Source organism: Diadema antillarum, unplaced genomic scaffold, assembly GCF_040938485.1.
Source record: "Diadema antillarum isolate AM-2024a unplaced genomic scaffold, OU_Dant_1.0 scf00000007, whole genome shotgun sequence".
NCBI classification, from domain to species: Eukaryota; Metazoa; Echinodermata; class Echinoidea; order Diadematoida; family Diadematidae; genus Diadema; species Diadema antillarum.
In genome coordinates, this window is record NW_027270896.1 from 5286261 (window position 1) to 5309122 (window position 22862).

Consider the following 22862-nt stretch of genomic DNA (forward strand, 5'->3'; position numbering starts at 1 on the left):
GAAGATAGCAATTCAAATCAAACAAGAAGCACTGTGTGTGCATGGTCCATCTCGGAGCATCTGGCAATATTAAACACTTACAGGATAAAGTTATATAACAAATAATGCATAGTTCCTTTCTACTGTGAATATTAGATTACATGTTATCATATCACAATACTGCATGTTTTAATATACCGTAACCATTGTGTTTTGGGAAATTATATACAGTATCAAAATATTGAATGCCCCTCCCCCCCCCCCCAAAAAAAAAAAAAAAAAAAAAAAAAAATGGAGAAGAAGTCACAGATTCGTGCTAGACTTTAAACCTTTTATTGGCAAGTATTTATGTGTATTATAAGTTCTGCATCACGTGCATGGAACTTGAATAGAAAAGGGCATTCAACCCAGTGAAGACATTCCCGAGAATGCTCGGACAGGTGTCTATGGAAAAATGCATATTATTGCAAAATCAATCCGTCCTCAACGGGTTGATAAACCATTGTCTTTCATACATTGTAATGCATTTTTTTTTTTTTTTTTTTTGTAAACTGTTCCACCTTGAGGCATGAATTGTTTGTGTCATGTAAGGCTGACACATGTGTATTGAATCAGAATGGCATGAGAATATTTTGTGATTAAGGTTATGCCTAAAAACCTGAGAGCATTTGAACATATTCCAAAACTTGCTGAAGGAAATATGACAATCTTCAAGAATTTGACATGTAGACTGTTTTGACATTGTTGAAAATGTTAGACCTGTAAAAAGTTTTGTTTGAAGCCAACATTATAGTAGTTCCACCCTATGTCTTTAATGTTAACTGAATAAAGGTATTGTGCAGTGGAAATAAGAAGATAAGCCTAAACGGGTAAATATATATATGATAGGCTGTGAAAAGGCGAGCTATGAATGTAATATCAATTGTGCTCATCTGTGGCAAAATGACCACTTATAGTTTGTTTGCATTTACCTTAAAAAGTGTTGTGTGTTAACTTGTCAGAAATTTTCAACATCACATATTGTAAATATGAGGATAAGCCCCAAAGGGTAAAGACACGTATATCTATAGGCTGTGAAAAAGTTAAGCTATGAATGTAGGGTCAATTGTGATGATGTGTGGCAAAATGACCACATAGCTTGTTTGCATTTACCTTAAAAAGTATTGTTGGAAATTTTCATCAACATTACGTATGGTGGAGTCAAAATATGAAGATTAGCTGAAAAGGATAGAAGGCTGTGAAAAAATGAGCTATGAATCAATGTAATGTCAATTATGATCCTGTTTGGCAAAATGACCACATAGTTTGTTTACATTTTCCTTTAGAAAGTGTTGATTGTTAACTTAGTAGAAATTTTCATCAACATTATCTAACAAGTCACATAGAGTGCTGTCTGTAGTCAAAAACATTATAAAGATATGTCTGAAATGTTTCAGGAAGTGCCGATACTGTGTGTGGGAAATGTGCTGAAGTATTCACGATGGTGAAGAGGACGCAGTGAGCATTAAGTGTGTGAAATTGTGACAGGGTATAGTATAGTATATGCATCATTTATTACCATCTTCATACATGTACAGTGTGATATACAGAAATCATTATGTTCATATACAATATACTAATTGTAGAATATGTTAGGCGTAGTATTATCATATTTTGAAAGTATGCACCAGTTTTCAAGAATAGCTCCACAACTTAAAGCTTAAATCAATGTTGACAGAAGAGTGACCTTATGACTAGACTTGAGAACTGATAATTTATTATGTGGAGTTCTTTTTTAAATGGTTGATAATGATTAATTATGTTCTTTAATGTAAATATCAAGTCCACCTCTACCTTGTACACAAACCACCTGGTAACTATATCTGTTATTGTTTGCATCTCTAATGGATAATACTGGTTGTGGCTATCTTCTTAGTCTCTGTGTAGTCAAATCTAATTTCTTATTTTCAGCAATGAACACGCTGATGTAAATGACTTCTGTGCGTAGTGTATCGGACAAACTTTGCTTATGTTTCCCTTAGTGTCAGAAGGTGGATATAAAGGCATAAATTGTATCTTTGATTAAAACAAGTTCTCTTTAGAATATAACCTTAAAACATTCCAATTTGTTTATACTTGCTCATCGATAATGCTTACCTACATAAGAGCTGTAAAAAGGAATATCTGGATGTTTTAATTCAGTGTTTCCTGACTCACCTTGGAAAATTGTTATTACTTTTTTTTTTTTGTAAAACAAATGATACATAGAATACCGAAGTGTGACATCATAAACATATATTATCACTTTGTTCTCTATAGGGATTTATCATGAATCAATGAAATAGTATTACTTCTTATATTGTGGAAATGGACCAAAATACCCATGGCTGTCCATACAAGTTTTGACCATTCAAGGCAATCCACTCAAGTATGTGCATCATGTGTATAATAGATGCAATCTTACTTTGTTTTTTGTTTTTTGTTTTTGTTTTTTGTTTTTGCTGAACTTTTGATGTTGGTGTATGGGACATGTCTTTCAATCAAACATCCTTTTAGAACATCAGAGATATTTTTTTCTCTCTTTCTGCGAAAGTTTTGATGGTGGTATGTGTAATATGTTATTGTATTTCAAAACATTCTGTCATAACTGAAATTAGAGATACAGTATATGGTTTTTTTTCTCTTTTTTCTCTCTCAAGTATTGATGTTAATAAGTGTGAACGACATGTCTTTCCTTAAAACATTCTATCGTAAGTTGAATAACAGAATGTGCTTTTTTTTTGCTGATCTTTTGATGGTAATATTTGTATACATGTCTTTCATAAGCATTCCGTAATAACGTGATAACAGATGTGCTTTTCCTTTCTTTTGCTGAACTTTTGATGTACAATGTACATGTAACAAACTCATGCAAAATGTCTTTCATTAAAATTTTCTGTTGTAACTTGAATATGAGATGTGCTTTTCTTTTTTTTTTCCTGCTAAACTTTGGATAATACTATGTGTCTACAATATGCCTTTTATCATCACACATAGTCATTAAGCGTTGAGTAGAGAAGCACTGACTGTATGTGTGAAGTGACTTTCAAAGCTCTGTTTGCATAGTGGAGGCCAGTAGAAAATACAGAGTGGTCATTATGCCAAATCACTTGTCTTGACCTAATGCAATTGCTGGGCGTGCGTCGGCATATGACGATTTTGTATTTGCGTCGAATATGTTTGTCTGATTAATATCACGTTTTTTTTCTAAATAAGCAAAAAAAGAAACAAACAAACAAACAAATAATTCCATTCTGACGTGGACACAAAGAAAAGACTCACCATGTACACCAGCATTATCGCAACCTCTTTTTAAGGCCGATAAAGATAGACGAAAACGAATCTCCATGAGCCCCTTCGAGAAGTTTCTTATATCAATTACTCATTCTCTCTCCTTTTTTTTAGGTGTATTCATTGTCATTATTATCATTCATCTGATTATCTGGTTGGCGGCTTTCATACGTCCTTCTTTATGATTAAAGAACTTGGGTAAAATGGCAATACCACATGCATGATCCCTTTTGCTGAGCTAGTGACTTGTTCGTAGTATGGACTGGCTAACTGGTCTGCTTCATTTTACTGGATGTTTTGACATTCACATCGGTTTCTTCGGTATTCTGTATTAGATGAGATCATTTAAGACAACACACACACACTGACACGCATACAACAACAACAAAATTCCCTGTCAAATCGATAACTCTTTACAAAATTACATGGCAGGCTGGCTGAAGTCATCCCAATGACAAGAAAGGAATTCAAACTCAGAAATTGTGAAGACATTACCTAATCACACGATTCATGTACATAAAAAAGGTGTTCTACAAAATTGCTCGAAATACAATATCCTATATTCGTTCTATGCTCCCAAACTTTAGAAAAATGTAGAAGAAGAATTGCTCTTTCAGAAAATAAGAAAAAGTCCAGATGGGTTCGGTTGACCCGTTTCATCTCTTTTGAGTCCTCATGTAAAATTAGGGCGTGTGGCTTTTTGTTGGTTTTTGTGATATACGGTCACATATCATGATATGAAAAAATATATCATTATAAGTGTAATAATATATGTTATGATACAGTTGGAAAATTAATTTAAGGTGTTCTTTCTGTGTATAAAATACTCGAGGCAAGTGCACGTGTTCAAAATTTAAAAAGTATTACATTTTAGCACCCTAAACTGCACTGGCATCACACAATAGGCCACACAGATTTCCTTGATAGCTACCCCCAGGTCTCAGTTTAATACACACGCACCCACGCATTCATAAACTACTACTTTCACTCGCCAAGTATATCCTATTCCTCAAAAACGCTGTAGACACTCCCCAAGTAACCTTCATTTGCTTCAATCTGCACAGGGCTGGGTCCCCACCCCCACCCAGTTAAGTACAAAATGCTAGTTCAGTAACAGAATCGTCCAACACAACAAATTTAGAAACTGCTTGTAACTTGTGATGTTTACTCTCAATAAGACACGGTGAATAATTCTTGATAAAGACATCGTTTCGAGTTTAAGCACGTAAAATAAAAACTTTCTATAGCATGATCCCACAACATCCTGCCGGCATCTTAAATCTTAATAATAATCATAATCATAATAATCATAATCGTAATGATAATAATAATGATAAGGAGAAGAAGAAGAAGAAGAAGAAGAAGAAGAAGAAGAAGAAGAAGAAGAAGAAGAAGAAAAAGAAGAAGAAGAAGAAGGAGGAGGAGGAGGAGGAGGAGTCGGCGGCGGCGGCGGCGGCACGAGGATATCTAAAGATTAAACAACTGTAGATTGGCGGTGATAGCATTTTTGTGATTTTGCTGACATCGAAATAGTCATAGTATAATTACATCTCAGCAAGAAAAGTTCGACAGTATTATTTGAGCTTAATGAGCGTTTTTATACTCTAAATGTTTTCTGGTTTTTGTGCAGTCTTGTTCTAAACCTTCCAATTGTACGCTTTGTAATGATATCCTGTTTTTAGAAACTTACCAAAGAAACACAAACTCTTGTCAGCCGAATCTATGATGAACACAGTTTCGACAAGATTGGCTCCGAAGTTCAGGTGCAGCTAAGTGTGGAGGAGACTTATACAAAATAATGTACGTGTGCACAAACGATGAGTCAAATCAACAGATCTATCGAGAAGGCGTCGGTATTGTAATCATTGCATTCCTCGTCTGTTCGAGAGGCACTGATATCAAAACTCATACAGCGTACCAAAAATTAATTTTGAGGTAGAACTGTCAAATCTATAGGTTTCCTATTAAGGGTTGTAGATTTACGCGACGTGTACTTTTATGAGTTTTGTTTTGTTCTTTTTTTTAACGTCGGAAACGACAAGTTGTTTTTCTAACACTATTTCAGACTTCATGTCTATCTGACATTATTACGTACCTATGAATATTTGAGCCAAAAAAAAGTTGAAAACAACAAGTTGCATTTTCAAAATCATTTCACATATGTTAATATTGACATTGATTTGATACATTTATCATAAGGTAGGCCCTACATGGAAAGCAGCCTTTTTACTTCACAAATCTCACTCATCATCTTCCCTTGTCTTTGTGTCATAAAGTCAGTTTGATTAAAATTAGCGGTTTCTCCTTGAAGACTGCATCATAAATTCCAGTCACACAGGAAGGTTTTCATTTTCTTCATGCAACGATACATAGTGCAAGAAGTCTCAGCATGAGTGTGCCACAGTTATTCTCAAACAAGATAATCTCACTTTCATTAAAGAAATAGAAATCACTGAAAAAGAACATAACTTGAAAAAACAATACTTTGCAAAGTACTTTTCTTCACTTCAACAAGACAGCGCGTACCTCCGACTCTTCTCATCAGAACCAAAGGAAATTGATAATAAGGAAACTGATCATCAGTCCAAGCAAGTACCCTGTGAGGGATAAACCTGAAATACCCTCTCAGGGCTATTCAGCGGCTCAACGAAGCGTTGCGATCGTTATCTCTATTCTCATTGCCGGTCGTTCCGATTTATGACTGGAAATTCTGCGGATTTTGCTGGCTCGTGCGAGCGCTGCACGCTTGCCGTGAGCTGGGTGGCCTTGTACACCCACATGCAGGCCGGACAAGTCGCAGCGTCACATACCAGCCGGGGAGACGTACCACACACAGTCTTCACATCCACCAAGTATTGTAGTAACCCGCGCTAAGATGGTTTTAACAATTTGCACAAATCGAAAACTACACTAAGTGCACATAGTCGTTGCAGGATGATACCACGAAAAATAAGCAAAATACACAGTCCCCCCCCCCCCCACACACTCACGTACGCATACACAAGCACAAGCACCCACGGCAAAAACAAGGGTGTCAACAACATCAAAAGCAAAAACAAAACGAAAACTGGCATCGTTCAGAACGTGTTGATTTCGAGTTTCAAGATACAGTTGTGACTTGTATCTTGAGAATAACGTATAACCATTTTTTTCTTCTTTTCAAATCATGTTCATGATGTATCAATTATTAAATCTGTATTTAATAGTCACATCCAGTATCAAAACGTACCGCTCTGTGACTGAGAAAACAGCCATCTGCAGTGTGGACATATTAATATATACGCATCAATAATATAAGAGTAAGAACATCTTCTATAGACGATCAAACGCAATTTCAAAACCCAGTTTTGGCAACTGAATGGATTTCGTTCTCCTACCTGCCCGTGGCCGGTACACTCGCCGAACTGTAAAGACGATGGTATCACACATCTCCTCAACTGGAACTACAGCTGTATTTTCAGTTATGACACTATCACAGTCCGAAGTAGATATAACACAAAACGCCATCTTAGTCTTCAAAAAATGTTATCGATGCAGTCATGACAGCGTATATTCCATACCATCAGGGAGGTGGAAAGAGAATTGAATAATTCTGCCTAGTTAGTGCACAGGGATAAACTGAACAGTGTATGGTCTCAGTGGCAGCTGACTGGTATCGAGGAAACCCGACTAACGAATTAAGATAAAAACACAAAAACAACATTACTCCCCCACCCCACCGTAGGGCCTGGATGGTATGTGTATGTGTTTCACAGTGATTTTCCACAGCAGACACTCTGCCGAGCGAGAGTGCAATGTCACAGCACTTTCTCAAGATCGACGGGGACGTGATCAATGCACATTTGATTTTTCTGATAAACTGCGTTGATACCATCTTTTAATGTCCCCTGAAGATCATACTATAAAGATGTAAGCATTGATTTCATCCTACATAATGTATTTCCAAAATTTACAGTTGTGATTACATGTACATTATATCGAATGTGAGATGAGCGAGGTTCCTTCGTACAGCAGCGAACGTTAGCCCACGAAAGCGGCAACCAAGCAAGCAAGGCGAGCCAGAGAGCAATACGATCACCATTCCACGTGGGCTAACTGCACGGAGGCACGCGGTGTGTGCGCGTTTTTCTGTTTCAGTAGCGATAGCCTGACAAATTCAGGCCGGATTGAATGAGGCTAAGTGGACAAAATTTTCGAACATGTTGTGCTATGACAGAGAGCGTGTGAATTTTGCTCCCCGCGGATTATCCTGCAAAAGGGTCTATGAAAGGAAAGACTAATAATCTTCTCTCTGAGGGAAAACGAGCGCAATCCGCGGGGAGCAAAATACACGGTGTGTGTTTAAACACACGCATGTCGAACCGGTTTTGTCGGTTCCCATAGACTTTACACGTGAAGGCGATTCTCTTGGCACTGAGCCAAGTTCGGCGAGCTCGCTCGGTTCTCCCGTTTTATCCTCTATAGGGTATTTCGGCGTTATCCTTCACAGGGTAGTTGCTTGGACTGATCATTGAGGGAAAAATTTAAAAAGTATTAGAAATTACACTATTTTCCAAAGTATGTGCCTATTCTTCAGAATGGGCACATAATGTGTTAGTAGGAAAAAAATACGCATACAAGTAGTCGAGAATGACTGTCGCTTTGGTGCAACAATGAGCATCATCGATGATGACATGGGTATTTTCTCATTCAGCATTGTCGAGTGTTAGACTACATATTGAATAATCTAGCCATCTAGCCGAGATCCATCAACACTTATTATAACAAATTACTTTCATACTACAAGTTAAAACTACAATATACAACAGATTAGGCCTATGTTCTTGAACAGATGATGTAGGCCCACATGAGTGCATCGAGTCAAGAGTACTTTCGTATGTTCGTTATTCCAAAGTTGTTTTTTTTTTTATCCGAAAGACACAGTTTACGTGGGCCTAGATGTTCGATAATCCCAAAATGAAATTGGGCCCGTCAATCACAACATTTGTAACGTTATTTGGAAGGTTGGTAAATTCGAAAATGAAATAATGTTCTTTACTCCACACGTTCGTTACTCTAAAATTTGAATAAGGTTCGTTATTCCGAGGGTTCGTTTATCCAAGAATGGAATAAGTGCTGTTAATACAAAAAAAAAGAAATAAATAAATAAATAAATAAAATAAAATTAAGAAATGCATATTAACGAACCGTAGTTCGTTTTCGGCAATCAAAAGCTCAAACTGAACCTTCGGAATAACGGGTCTTTTCCTCATTTTCGGATTAATGAACCTCCGGAATAACGAGACTATTTCCCATTTTCGGATTAATGAACCTTCCTAATGACGAACTCTTTATGATTAAAGATCCTACGGAATGATGAACCTTGTTTTATTTTCGGATTACAAAACCTCCGGAAAAAACAAACCGTCGGAATAACGAACTGTATATGTACCCTTTACTCCACAGAGTTTAAAATTTTCATCTGTCAGCAATTTGAAATTTCAGTTGATTGCAATGCACTCCCGTTATAGTGAACACGGTTATAACGAAATTCCGGTTACAACGAATTAAGAATTCAGGCCGCAACATTATGCACTCTATGTATTTTTATTTTTTATTTGTTCGGTTGTGACGAAATTTCGATACAATGAAAGAAAACTGTATTTTGATAGCTACAGAATAATTTCAGATCGTGACGAAACCCACTGATGACTATAAACTTATAATTAAGTATAGTTGCTGTAACTTATTTAGTGTAGGGTAGATAAAACTTGATCCTTACGCTCTTTTTCTACTAAGGATACTTTCATTTAAGCACTCTCAATCCAAGACAACTTAGATTCCAGTTCTCCTTTGAGGGGAATGACGCTCGTATAAAATCTCACTATTATACCGTGGTATAAGTACAGCATTGTAACAGTCTGAACAATTTCAACAACTTCAAATCCTACTGAATCACAGTTAGCATTCCAACAAGATACACCATTACTTTTTCAGTAGATCATCCTTTCGATATCATTGTCCCAACGAAAGTCAGTGCTCTTCTCTCTGTTTATTATTATGTTTCTTTCATGTTCGTATTTTCAGTGGCATTAAAAGAACTAGATATCCTCATGACTTGTTATGTGGTAGCAATGACTACACTGTCCGACTGTGAGTACATCGGATTGTAGTGGATAAAACATTGAATTTTGCACAGAGGGTCAATGGTTCGAATCCCTCAGTGCGTTTATCCTGGGACGTTTCGCAACGATGTTCTTCTTGACCCAGGTGTATAAATAGATTGGCTTACCTGTAATGCTGGGGATGCTGGGGGTCCTCTGATATGTCATGCTATCTCTATAGAGCAGCTACACAGGACCTTAAAGGGGTGGTATAGGATTGGCTGAAATGAGGATACAGCTTTTAACTTTTTTGCGATCTACATAGAAACCACTTTATGAAATTGTCAAAGAGCATACAATTCTTAGAATTCAAAGTTTATGTGAATAAAATCGGTTTTGAAATGGGTGAGATATCCAAAAACAAAGTAAAACCAAGCGATCCAAAACAAATCGATCTGATAAAAGGTAAGAACCACGTTTTATTAGATCGCATTGTTTAGATATCTCAGCCACTCACAAAAACCAATTTTCCTCAAATAAACTTTAAATTTCTTTTAGAATTATGTGGTCTTTCATATTTCATAAAAAGAGCTTTCTCATTTTCTCATCAGCAAATCAAAAATTCATCCAAAAAAAAAGTTGGAAACTTGAAGCCCAAACTCAAACAAAGCTATATCAGTATTGTCAGAATTGTATATCACAAATCAGGGTTTTTTTCCCTCCCTCTTCAACTCACTAAATGAACTGTGAGTGTTGCTCTATTTATGGCACTTGTGATAGGTCCATCACAGAAGTGATATTCTTCGTTTGGGTGTCGTTGCTGTACTGGTGATCGATGCCATGGTCGAAGAGAGGCAATTTCGCCTTGGATAAACCTTTGGTGAAAACATCTTTGATGGCTTTGCGGAATTTGGGGTAACGTGCTGCGTAGATGAACGGGTTGGCGGACGCGTTGATGAATGCCAGGAAGGTGAAGGCGTAATGGAGAGGGCTGAATAAGTAGTCGGATATACGTCCAGTCAGACCCGTGACCATCAGTGTGAGGTTGTGCGGACCTAAGCTGAGGATGAAGATAATGACAATGACTGCAGTCATCTTCACGATTGTGTTACGGGCCGTGACGTGAGCTGATGGAGCATCGGCCTTCTTGGTAGCGAGAATAGTTTGAAGTTCTCGATATTGGCGGTTCAACGATAAAGCCGTTAGAACCTGACTAACGGCCATGATCATTACTGGGATACCCACGCGGGCAACAAAGAGATAAATTGATATTTTAACCTTAACCATCCTCGATTTAGTGTCTTTACACTTGTTGTCAATAACCTCCACAGTTAGGTTGTGTGCGGAAGCGGGTAAAGAGAAAAAGCCAACACAAGTGAGGAAAATATAGACTCGTCGCTTTGTGATCAATTGGTGACGGCGTAGAGGGTAGGCAACGGCCACGAATCGCTCAACAGACATCCCTGCCAAGATGTAGGCGGACGCGAAGACAAAAACCCAAAGCGGATAGCCGGGTCTGTATACAAACTTACAGTAGAATGAGCCGAGGGGTGTATCCGGAACCCAGTAGGCATTCGGAATGGGAATCATGAAGATGGATGTCAGAAAATCAGCCACGGCCAACGCGCCTATGAAAATGTCAGTGGAGTATTTGGACGCATTCCGCCCAGCAAGGACGAGAACCACCAACAGGTTGCCAACGATCCCCACAACAGCAAGGAGAAGCTGGAGTAGGTCATTCCAGGACCACACCATACCCCACGCCCATCCGGCGGCATCGCGACTTTCCACTGTGGATGTCGATGAGTTTCCGACATCTTCCAGCGTGGCTGTGTAAATCATGGTGCCAAAGGTAGTTGCAGAGGTTTGCGCTTCCATCCTCACTCTTATGTCACAAAGCCGCTTACAAAAGGACTCCTAAACTTCTGACAGCTGGACAATGTGTACTTGACAACAAACAAACTTCAAGTTTGCCAAAAGATGCGAGTCTGCAAATAAGATATCATAAGTTGAAAAGTTTTAAAATAGATTTAGCAATTCAATTATAATAAATCAAAATATATTGATTTCATGAAAACAGAGATTACATGTATTTCTTTCAAAGGAACATTATATAAAATCAGATCAGATTAGTTCAATAAGTTTGAAAATGATTTGAAAGAAGAAAAGAGTAAACGGCGGCAAACTATGTGAGGATTCAAGAAGCGATACCAAATAGTTAAAAGAGCCCGTATAGTTCAGAAGGTTTTTGTTGTTTTGGGGGGATTTTTTGTCCAAATCCTGCGCAATGTGCAACCACTGCAGTTACTTTTTATCAAAATTCATAGTTAAAAGAGCCCATACAACAGAAGGTTTTTGTTGATTTGGGGGAATTTTTTGTCAAAATCCTGTGCAATGTGCAACCAATGCAGTTACTTTTTATCAAAATTTATTTGAAAAATATATCGACTATGAGAGTACATTCAAATGCACATCTTCACAACTACTTATTCATTGGCATCTGATTTTATATCATCAATTTGGAGCTTTCTATTTTTCAATTGCGCTTTCCAAATGATTAAACTTTCTATATAGACCCCACCCCATTCCATCACAATTTTGTGCTTTGCAACCAGTTCTTTGTAGTTACGTCATCTTGACAGGGGAACAGCATTCTTGAGATGCCTTTAATTTTATACAAAGATTAAGATTTGTGGCATGGATGCCACAAATGTGGACAATACTCCATTTGCATCATATTCAATATTACCACAGTGGCATAAGCAAGTCCGAAAACCAGTATCTCCTCTTTTCTACAACCAATATAAACAATTTTGATAAATTTGGCATTTTTGTTCATAAGTTGGTTATTATATGTTCAGAAATGTCACAAGCATGCCGAATATGATTAAATTAACTTTGGGATAAAGTATAGTAAATTATGATTAGGAATTTAACTATGACAGGTGATAATTGTGCCAAGTTATCATTCTCTAATCAAGTTTAAGACAACAAAGATTCACCTACCTTAGGTTTCAATCTGAACATGACACGCAGCGAGGTATACCTTGTGTCCTGACCGAACAGAGGGCGAAGTTTGGCTGGAGAAACAACGTCTCTGCTTACAAGATTTAGTAGTAAACCTATAGTAAGACTGCGCATGCTCCTACCGGACGTTCCGTTTCTCTATCTTTCTGTTTGTATCTTATATGTCTATTTCATATCTTTTGCGGATGATAAGATTCTGATCAGCTCTGTACTCAATTCATAGGTTTTACCCAAGAGAAGGAAAGGTGTATTAAGTTGACATGTAAATATAACCCCCCCCCCCCCCCCCCCCCCCCCGCCGACAGAAATGTTGCCTTTTAGTGCCCCTCCCTTCTCTAAACGCATTAAACTGACTTCAAATTGGAACGCTGAACCAATACATTTAGCCTTTTTCTACTTCACTTGTTGATGAATCCACTTGTATATTCCTGTCACTGTCACCAGTAATAATAATGAAAATAAGGTCCTATTTACCCAGGGTAGCCTCTTCAGTGTTACCATTGCTTTATACCAGAGGGCCCTGCCATTATTATTACCCTAGCGTTACCAGGTACAACACCTGGGTCGAGAAGGACATGGTGGGTAAAAGCATCTTGTGGTCGCAATATCGTTTTGCACTATCCAAATGGAAAATGAGTTCCATGGCCATTGAATGATATTTTTGTTTTTGTGTGTGTGTGTGTGTGTTTTGTTTTTTTTTTTTTTGTTATACGAGTCAGCTCTCATTTTGTGACATAAGACAATGAGTATGCTTCGCCGTCTACAACAAAACTGCAATTACCGGTTTTTGCATTTATAATTGGCATAAATAAGTTATATTAATTCTGGTTTGTCTGCTTTTGAAAAGTTTGTTTGTAAAGTTCATTTCTGTTCGAAAACAGTTCTTTTTTATAACTTATGTGTAATAGAATACATCTCTTTCACATAGGCCTATCACAGTGATGATTGAATATTGGCAACCATTGACAAGCCTCTTCATCATTATTTTGTAGTTTTCATGTATTTAAAGATCGGGAGAAAAACGACACCCCCCCCCCCCCCCCCCCCCCCCCACACACACACACAAGAGAAAAAGGAACACTCAAGTAACTTTCCAATCAGAGCAAGATTATTTCAAAGGTATGACAGAAGCTGACGTCGGAAGGTGAACAGCAATATGAAGTGATAGTTCCTTTAAAAAGTCTATTTCATTTTTTTCCTTAGTGCATGTGTGGTAGGAAAGCAAGGAAATTCCCATCGATTTTTAAATGGATTTTCAGTGTTTATCGATTTGTTTTGAGATCATGCTCTCATCTAATGGTCTGAAGTAAAAGAATTGGCTTTAGAAGCGAAGGGCTCAGTAACTATTTCCAGCAGTATTGCTACATACCACGGCTGAATAGACCGGGGTGGACAGAGGGGGAGGAGAGAGAGGGAGGGGAGTTGGAGAGGAAAAGAGACGGATAATGAGAAAGAGAGAGTGGTATATTTTGTGGAGAAAGACCAAGATAACGAGAGAGAGATAGAGAGATATTATGATATTGCTTTCGTTTGTAACGCCGACAGAACCTCCATTACTGTTTCTCTATATATTAGATGACATTACAGGGATATCTTAAACGACCTTGAATATCTACACATGTTATGTTCTGTACGGAACGTATGTTTCCTGTGTCTGTGTCTGTCTGTTCGTCTTTTTTTTTTTCTTTTTTTTTTTGGTCTCCCAGAATACGTGCCCCTGCTGTGTTATCGATATTTAAAACCAGTTGTGACGGGAGTATATTTCGGGAGAAATATTGCTTTATGAAAGATCATACGTTACTCGAGTAAAGGGGAATGACGGAAGAAAAAAAAAATCGATTCTAAATAGCCTACTCAACTTTCCCATCATTATAGCATCTTTCATTTCCCTGTGGCGGTTAACTTTGCTTTGGGAATCGCACGCTAATCCCCGGAAAAAAAAAAGAAGAAAAAGATCATCTTCATATCAACTTAAATCTTCCTCCGACAACGCCTTGACATCAATACCGATAACCAGCAATATGAGTCCCTGATCATCTGACTCAATGTTAAATTTGATGTCACAAAGTTGATAGATATACATTACACCATGGCATCTAATTCTCTCTTCTTCTTCTTTTTTTTCATTCCGATGTCTTGCTAATGTTACTACCTCACTTGTCAGCTCACGCTGCAATAAAGTTTGGACCCTGATATTTTCTAAACAGAAGACTTTTGTATCAGGCTAGTTCGTCGTGACCCTAAACGAATCCTGAATACCAAACAAGCAATTAAACAAAACAAATGGACAAACATAACAAAACAAACAAACAAGCCCAAAAAAATCCTTGCATTCTTTAATGTGATTAATGTTATTTACTTTCACAAGCTATGAAAGAAGATTGAGCATAACCCCCCCCCCCCCCTCGGTTTTCCTTCTTGTAACCACCTTTTGCTATACATCTGCTACTCGTATCAGACCTATAGTCCAGGCCCCATACTCGTGTACGTGTGTGGGAGTGCGTTATGTGTGCTCGCGCGCTCACACAAACTCACAATGGGTACATTGCTATCTAGGTTCAACGTGTTCAATGCATGAAAGTGTGTACGTTTTTCTTGGCGGGTTCATAATTACCATTTCAGTACCAATCAATCGGCAATTTGATATTCAATAGTTGTCATGGTTCTGAGATTCATTTGACAAATTCTAAGCGAACATCATGAACATTGCGTGGACTAGTACCGCGCAATGTAGTAGCCTGACTGACCCTAGTCACAAATACATAAATTTATTATACATACATACATGTATTGTGTACGATCATTTCTGTTATTCTGATTTCATTCTATTTCTTCATCATACGAATGACTTTTACTACGAATGAACTTACCTGATCCTTATATAACATTAATTAAATTTACATTAATATTTTTTCATCCTTTCTTCTTTTCTTCCTTCTTCAGTCTGACATATTTGTTTTGATCTGTTTTGTTGGGTGTTTTTTTAACGATTCAGAATGCTGAACAGATTGGAATGAGTCTTTCATAGATAGGAGTCAGACCTGTTCGAGTGAAATCCCCACCAGTAATAACGCACTGATATTGAACGACTGTCTATCCTTTTTATATATAGTAATATCATGTTTAAGTTAAATAATGATTTGGAAATTGTATTCATAATACACATGTTTTACTACTCTTTTCTAGCAGAGTGTTCGTTGTCTTATTGTTAATAGGCCTACTTGTTAACAAGGTTTTGAATTAAATACAAGATCAGAGGCGGATCCAGGGAGGACCGCAACCGGCGCACGCCCCCCCCTTATTTTTTGTTGAAATAAAAGAAATAAAAAGAAAAAAAATTGGGGGAGGGGTGCGTGCGCCCCCTTTAATTTTGTAAACGCGCCCCCTCTTTACGGAATTCCTGGATCCGCCCCTGAAGATTGATCAACTCAAAATAATGCACACACACACACGCACACACACACACACAAACACACAGCGACAGAGACACATTTATCTTGGCAATAATGCCCATTGTCCGCAGTAACGGCTGTCTCTTGACCCTAATTGTTGCTTCATCTTACGACGGCAAAGGAGTATACAATCAAATAAAAGAACTTTGTTGAAATATCTATATCCAACACCTAATTCTATCCCCCCCCCCTCTCTCTCTCTCTCTAAATGTTTTATGTCGTTTTTTTTTTATAAAGAGAGAACATCAAACTATCATCATTTTGTTGTTGTTGTTGGTGGTGTTGTTGTTTTATTTTGCAGATGTTATACAGTGTCTTGCACCAACTGTATCGTCATCCACTATACGAACCTTATATCTATGCGCGATCAGTTTCTGAAGTTTGTATTAGAATGAATCAGTTTTTTGAATGTTCATAATTGGTACAATAATTGGTTGACGACAAAACCAACATGCACCATATGGTAACTTCAGACACAGGTATAGGACAAAGCATTATTACCAGCGGAGGTTTAAGCTGGCATGCATAGATCATTGAAGAATGTGGGTGGGTTTTTTTTTTTTTGGGGGGGGGGAATGTGAATTAATCAAACTTGGCGAGAAGCAGGAAATTAAATAGAGACTCGCAAACAAGTTCACACCATTTCATTTCTCTTGTACAATATTAATAGTTATGTTATCATTTCCCTATACACCTCATGTACCCCTGGACAAGTGAGTCCAAACGATTGTTTTTCGCCTCCGTTGACACTCGAGTTCAATGAAATGAAATTCTGGACATCTTCGTAGATAAGTTCCACTTTCTAAAAGAATGGTCTTTAATTTTAATTCTTTCTTAAGACATTACTCTGCGAGTTTTCCACTTCCACAGTGGGAGTTCAGTAAGAAATGGCTCCATGTTTGTACAGCTTGGATGAGTTTAATGCAGACAGTTTGTAAGTATGTGTTACCTTTTATTCAGCTGGTATTGATGAATGAATGCAAAAATTCGTTCTAAGGGCCCATCGCCGCACTTCGCCAAGTCCTTCTTTAGTGATATCTACGAGCCAACGCGATAATGGAGAGTTTGCATGTAAGGAGTGCACTTACACAAGTTAATACTTCAAGTATAATGTAGTTAATTCTACCTGGTGCAGACTTCTATAAATCAAGGTAATTCATGCGATATGTTCCTTTCACACACGTGTGTAAATTGATATCTGGCCCGACAGTCATGCTGTGATAGTGATTTCAGCTTCCTCTTGCAGAGTATATAGCTGTACGCTCATATTAAAACGGTTACACAAACTTAAAACAGAATAACTGTATCAACATCATATTTAACCAAGTCTGATAAACCATTCCATACCACCAATTCAACATTTCTACATTCTATGGTCATTTCTATCTTTTTAACAATTTTAGACTAACCTGATGCAGTGCACTACCGTTATAACGAACACGGTTATTACAAATTTCGATTACAACGAAAAAAAAAATCAGGCTGGAACATTACACTTCTTTTGTTTTGTTTTGTTTTTTTATTGTTTATTAAATAAATTCATAACGAAATTTCGATATAACGAAAGAAAACTGCTACTACATACAACATCTCAGTTGCATCTCAAGGCCTTATCTCCCACTCCGCCGGGCCTTGCTTTGGAATAATGGTATCTATGAGCCAACAAAATAATGGAGAGTTCAAAATGTAAAAACAAATAATGTATAATCCGTTTATCAATTTGAAATATGTAAAATCAAATCTGCTGTGAAAAATAAAAATGATGAAAATATAATTTATATAATTATAACATAATTTCAGTAAATCTCTAAAAATACTTCTTGTAAAAAAAAACTCTTATTTTCTCTCTCTATTTGATGATGGCTTTGATTTAAAAGCAGTGTTAAAAAGGGCGTTTTTTTATCAAAACTCTTCAGATATCTTATTTAATTATTGGTATTTCCAAAAAAAAAATAATAGTAAAATTAACGTATGTTGTAATTATTTCACAGCGGGGAGCAATTCTATCATTATCTTTTAGTCTAAGTTATCATGTACTTTAAGAAAAAACTGAGCATATACATATTGGAACATCTAAGACCACGTTCTCCAGAGAACTTCTGGCTATTAAGAAAAGCAGAGTGGCTGATGGAACCGTCGAGATTTCTCGTCCACGATTCAAGATTTCCTTACACCTGCCCTCGTTTTTGTTAAGAATGCACATGTTTATACAGAAGTATATTACATACACCTTCCACCTGATAGCCCACAGTGAAACGAAAGGAGACTATCTCTAAAGTTAACTCATTTAACTATTACCACTTAAGGAATTGAAGCTTTTTTTTTCCTTATAAGAACATAACTTTACTTTTAACGGTTGTGTAAATTCTTTGATTTAAAGCCGACGTGAGGTAACGATTGTTTAATTTTGCTTTCTCAGATTAGGCCACTCACGGCCGAAGCATTAGTTATCTGCGTACCAACCCCTAAATAGTGATCGATGCCCTGATCAAAAAGTGGCAACTTCGTCTTGGACAATCCTTTGGTGAAGACGTCCTTGATGGCCGTGCGAAACTTAGGGTACCGAGCTGCGTAAATGAAGGGATTAGCTGTCGGGTTGATGAAAGCAAAAACGTTTAGGACGTAGTAGAGAGGGCTGAACAAATGGGATCTGATGGTTCCACGAAGGCCTGTTATCATAAACATCAGGTTACTTGGACCCAAGCTGAGGATGAAGACTGCTACTACGGTAGCCGTCATCTTCACGATGTTGTTGCGAGCTGTGAGGTGAATGGACGGGACACCACCTTTCTGAGCAGACAAGACGTTCTCCAGTTCTTTGTGCTGTCGATGTAGAACCAAGGCGGTCAGGACCTGCGTAACGACCATGGTGAGCACAGGGAAACCCACGCGAGAAAAGAAGAGATAGATAGCAATGTCAATTTTCACATTCATCGGTTTTGTGTCCTGGCACCTGTTACCTATGACTTCAACTTTTAAATTTTGCGCAGAACCAGGAATGGAAAGTACGCCAACGACGGCCAGGAAGATGTACACTCGTCGCTTCGTGATGACATGGTGACGGTGTAGAGGATATGCCACCGCCACGAAACGCTCCACGGACATGCCTGCTAGGATGTAGGCAGACGAGAAGGCGAATATCCACAACAGGTAGCTTGGGTATATCACCTTGCAGTATAAAGAACCTGCAATCGTATCTGGCACGCGCTGAGCCATCGGAACTGGGATCATTACCACGGACGTCAAGAAATCGGCCACCGCCAGTGCCAAGATGAAAACATCCATAGAGTACCGGGCCGTCTGCCGCCCGGCCAGGACAAGAATCACCAGAAGGTTACCGATACTTCCTACCAATGAAAATATCAGTTGTAGCAGGTTTGTCCAGGACCATGTCATGCTCCACACCCATTCGCTGGTCTCCTCGGGGATATTTGGAAGGGTTGCCATGGCAGGATCTGTCGTATCCATCTCTACCATCATCGCTGTGTATGAAAGCGTGTAAGAAGTATCTGAACGCGTTTGTGCTTCCATTAGCATGAAGTCACCATGATGAGTGAGTTAAGGCTTTGAATCTCTGGTAACGGTTAGGTGAAATGTTCGCCCACGTGAAAGAATCCACTTTCCACCCTAACACTTGTAGTTGTATCTGTTATCCTGCGATGGGTGATAAGGAATACAGCATACAAGTTACACAAACATTTACAAAAAATAAAATAAAACATAGAGGATGATACAGCTGTTTCGTAACACTGCATAAAAGTGATTGTTTCATTGAATTTTCTTTTAGCAGCTTTCTAATAAAAGTTGTCTCTAGATAAAAATCATAAAGCTCCAAAGGTTTAGAGATTTACATCTTAAGAGCGTTAACCATCTTCAATAATATTGATGTCAAATTATTGATATTGGACAAATGACCGCAGTTGCTGACTACACCTTTATGTGCTAAAGTAGAAATAAGAAACAGTCACACAAAACAAAAACAAACATCTTAAGTTTCTGTGGAAGAACTTTTTGTTTGCCCTGAACGATGTATACGTGGTTAGGGGGGAAATGCAACTATACTTCTTATTTTGAAGGCATCATCCCATGAAGTTAGCGTTCGCGTGATCTTTCCGGCCCAGCCTACATTGTACATTACCAAATGAGTGGAAAATACGATTAGGTGATCCTGTTTTTTAAATATCCTCTGCTTTCGAGAAGAGACGTTCTTCATAAACACTGATAATAATGAGCGTAAGTGGGTAAGTTGAAGAGGCTGAATTCTCCTTGTCAGTAGTCAGAATCAGTCACTAGTATATTAATTTGGTTAAAAGAAACTGCATTGCGAAAACTATTTGTTTTCTCAGAACAAACGCGATTCGATGTTATATAAATGAAAATACGTCACAAGTTTTGAGCCCATTTAGGTATGTGTTTATTTGTTAAAACGTTGAATTACAATTAGAAGTAACGTATGTGAAGGCATTAAGAAGCGAGAAAACCTCATGCATTGTCCAGACATTCTGTCCTTTGTGATTTTGGAAACAAACAGACTCATTTCTATTGGGTGATTCCCTGAATATGGATTTATCTGCAATCCCACTATTTCAAAATTCCGATCGAGCCTCATTTCCACGTTTTACAATAGTCAATGATAGTCATAATATAAACGGAACCCTTGATACAATACTGTGTCACGACCACACAATGACATATTGCTGACTTGCACGACGGAATGCAAAGAGATGAACTTTCGTCAAGTTTGATGGGTAGATAGCAACTAACTCTACTGATTGATGTAAGTGATTTAATTAATTAAAACTTGATAACATTGAAAACATAAACAGTACAAAGGGATAAACGACATGTCTTCAGTAAAGGCTTGTAGGGTTTGGATACGACTGTGTTGTACCTTTACAATAAATGGCAATTTTGCAATCAATGGTAACTAGTATTCTATGGTAATAATCTATTATAACCTATAGTATTAAACAGTATTCCATAACCAATGGTTACCGTTGATTGCAGAACTACCATTAGTTGTGAAATTATCTTAGTTTTACACAGCGTGATCCAGATTTAATCAGAGACCGACGGCTTGTCAGGAGATTTTAAATTAGATGTTATTGTAATCTATGTTGAATTAAGCATCCCTTATTGCAGGTTATAACTCGTCTCCAGGAAAGAACAGCACCTACATTACTACCATCAACCTGATTAATATGATGAGATAAGTATCATAGCAAACATGCCAAACGTTAGAATTCTGTATCATCGCGAAAAGCCGAAGCCCTGACACGTTCATAAAAATCGTGTGATGGTTTACTTTCCGGGGGAAAAAACATCGAAAGTGAAGTGCTTGAGGAGAATTTAGACTTCTCTGTTTGTCGGAGAAAGAATATGGACTGAGTCAAGGTTACGAGCATTACCTCAACGTTGTCTCTGCTTTTGACCGTCTCTTCTTGAAGCAGCGGCATACCAGTTGAAATCTTTTACATGTCAGTCAGTGGAAACGAACATCATGTAATCATGGTTAATATAGCGGCAACCATAAATGAAATGGGGAGGGTGACCCTTCCCTTGCGCATGCTCACCTTGTTAGAAAAATTATGGCATAGTACTAATATCAACCAACGCCCATTATGAGGTATACTTCAGGCATGCGCTTTCAGGTTGATGAATAATTTCGTTAAAAGCGATATCTAAAACATTACAATGTATCCAAAGTGAAGATAATTTAACGAAAGGTTCTTTATGTAGTTATTGCAGAGGTGTATTTTTTTATAATTCTGTATTAGAATTTCGTTCAATTTCATATCACAGAAACAGAAACGTTCACAGAAACAAAACAAAACATCATACAAAGACAAACTGCATTATGCACAAACATTGTACAAAATAACGTCAATCTTACACTATATAAGGACAAAATGCAGTAACACCAACATTGTGTAAACTCATGTCAAACTTACATTATAACTCTTTTAACCAAGGAAACAAAATCCGCTTTTTGCCTTTTTTTAAAGCACATAATTCTCGCAAAAAGCCCGCAAAACGGGAACATAATAAACAATTTGCTTAAAAACAAAACGGGTTAAGCCCTATATATCATTGCTTATCAAAAAAAAAAAAACCCCGAGGCCATTTGCGAGAAAACATACACACATGAACACAGACACACCCACGCAACGCCAGCATGCACTCCCCCCACCCCCACGTGCCTTCAGCCCTCAGGTTTTATTTACACTTGAATAACTCTGCGTGTAAATTGCCATTTTGTTTCTCTTATAATAAAATACATTATAATCATAAAGTGGCAATGATGTGGAAAAGGTACAAGCAATAGAGAGAAAAAACGACAACGATATGATAATAACTCGCAGATACGGCAAAATCAAGACAGAAAAAGAAAATCACATATCATCCTCGGTATGCATCTTCCCACTGTAACAAATGCATTGCAACTGTTCCTCTTTTACTCGCTATCTTATTTTCTTCTTCTTTACACATCTTAAAATACTTCATAACATCATTAAACTTTGGTACCTCCCTTTCTGATATCGCTAAATATAAAATATATTTAATTATCGATATAATTGTATTCCATCCTTTGACTTATAACGAGTTTCCGGATATAACTGTATAAACAACTTCCCAGTTCATATTTCTTAGTTCTTCTAAATTCAATTTTTGAATATTGATTTGCCAGAATTCCTGCACTTCAATACACTCCCAAAATAAATGTAAATATGTCTCAGTGCTTTTTTTTTTTTGCAAAAAGAACATGCAGAGATCATCCGAAACAAACCCAAATCTCAACAGATTAACTTTTGTATAAAGTGCACTATGAAGAAGTTTAAACTGAAATTCCTCAAGCTTTGGTATAAGAGTTCTAACTCTTGGTCGGAGAAAAATATCTTGGGTTACTTTTGGGGAGAAGGCGAAATTACTCTTTTGATCTCGTACTTCCAAGGTATATAACTACTGTAAATAAGTTTTAAACTAGAAATGTCGCTATGGCGACTGGTATGCC

General features: G+C 37.6%; 2 protein-coding genes across 2 annotated transcripts; both read right to left on the minus strand.

Annotated features, from left to right (window-relative positions):
* Positions 1 to 10133: 10133 nt before the first annotated feature.
* LOC139716896 (galanin receptor 2b-like) lies at positions 10134 to 11249 on the minus strand. Its single transcript, XM_071628422.1, has one exon. The coding sequence runs from the start codon at positions 11247 to 11249 to the stop codon at positions 10134 to 10136; it is 1116 nt and encodes a 371-aa protein (XP_071484523.1).
* Positions 11250 to 18265: 7016 nt separating this feature from the next.
* LOC139716907 (allatostatin-A receptor-like) lies at positions 18266 to 19327 on the minus strand. The gene has a single exon (XM_071628431.1). It carries the CDS (start codon positions 19325 to 19327, stop codon positions 18266 to 18268), a length of 1062 nt encoding a protein of 353 aa, XP_071484532.1.
* Positions 19328 to 22862: the final 3535 nt, after the last annotated feature.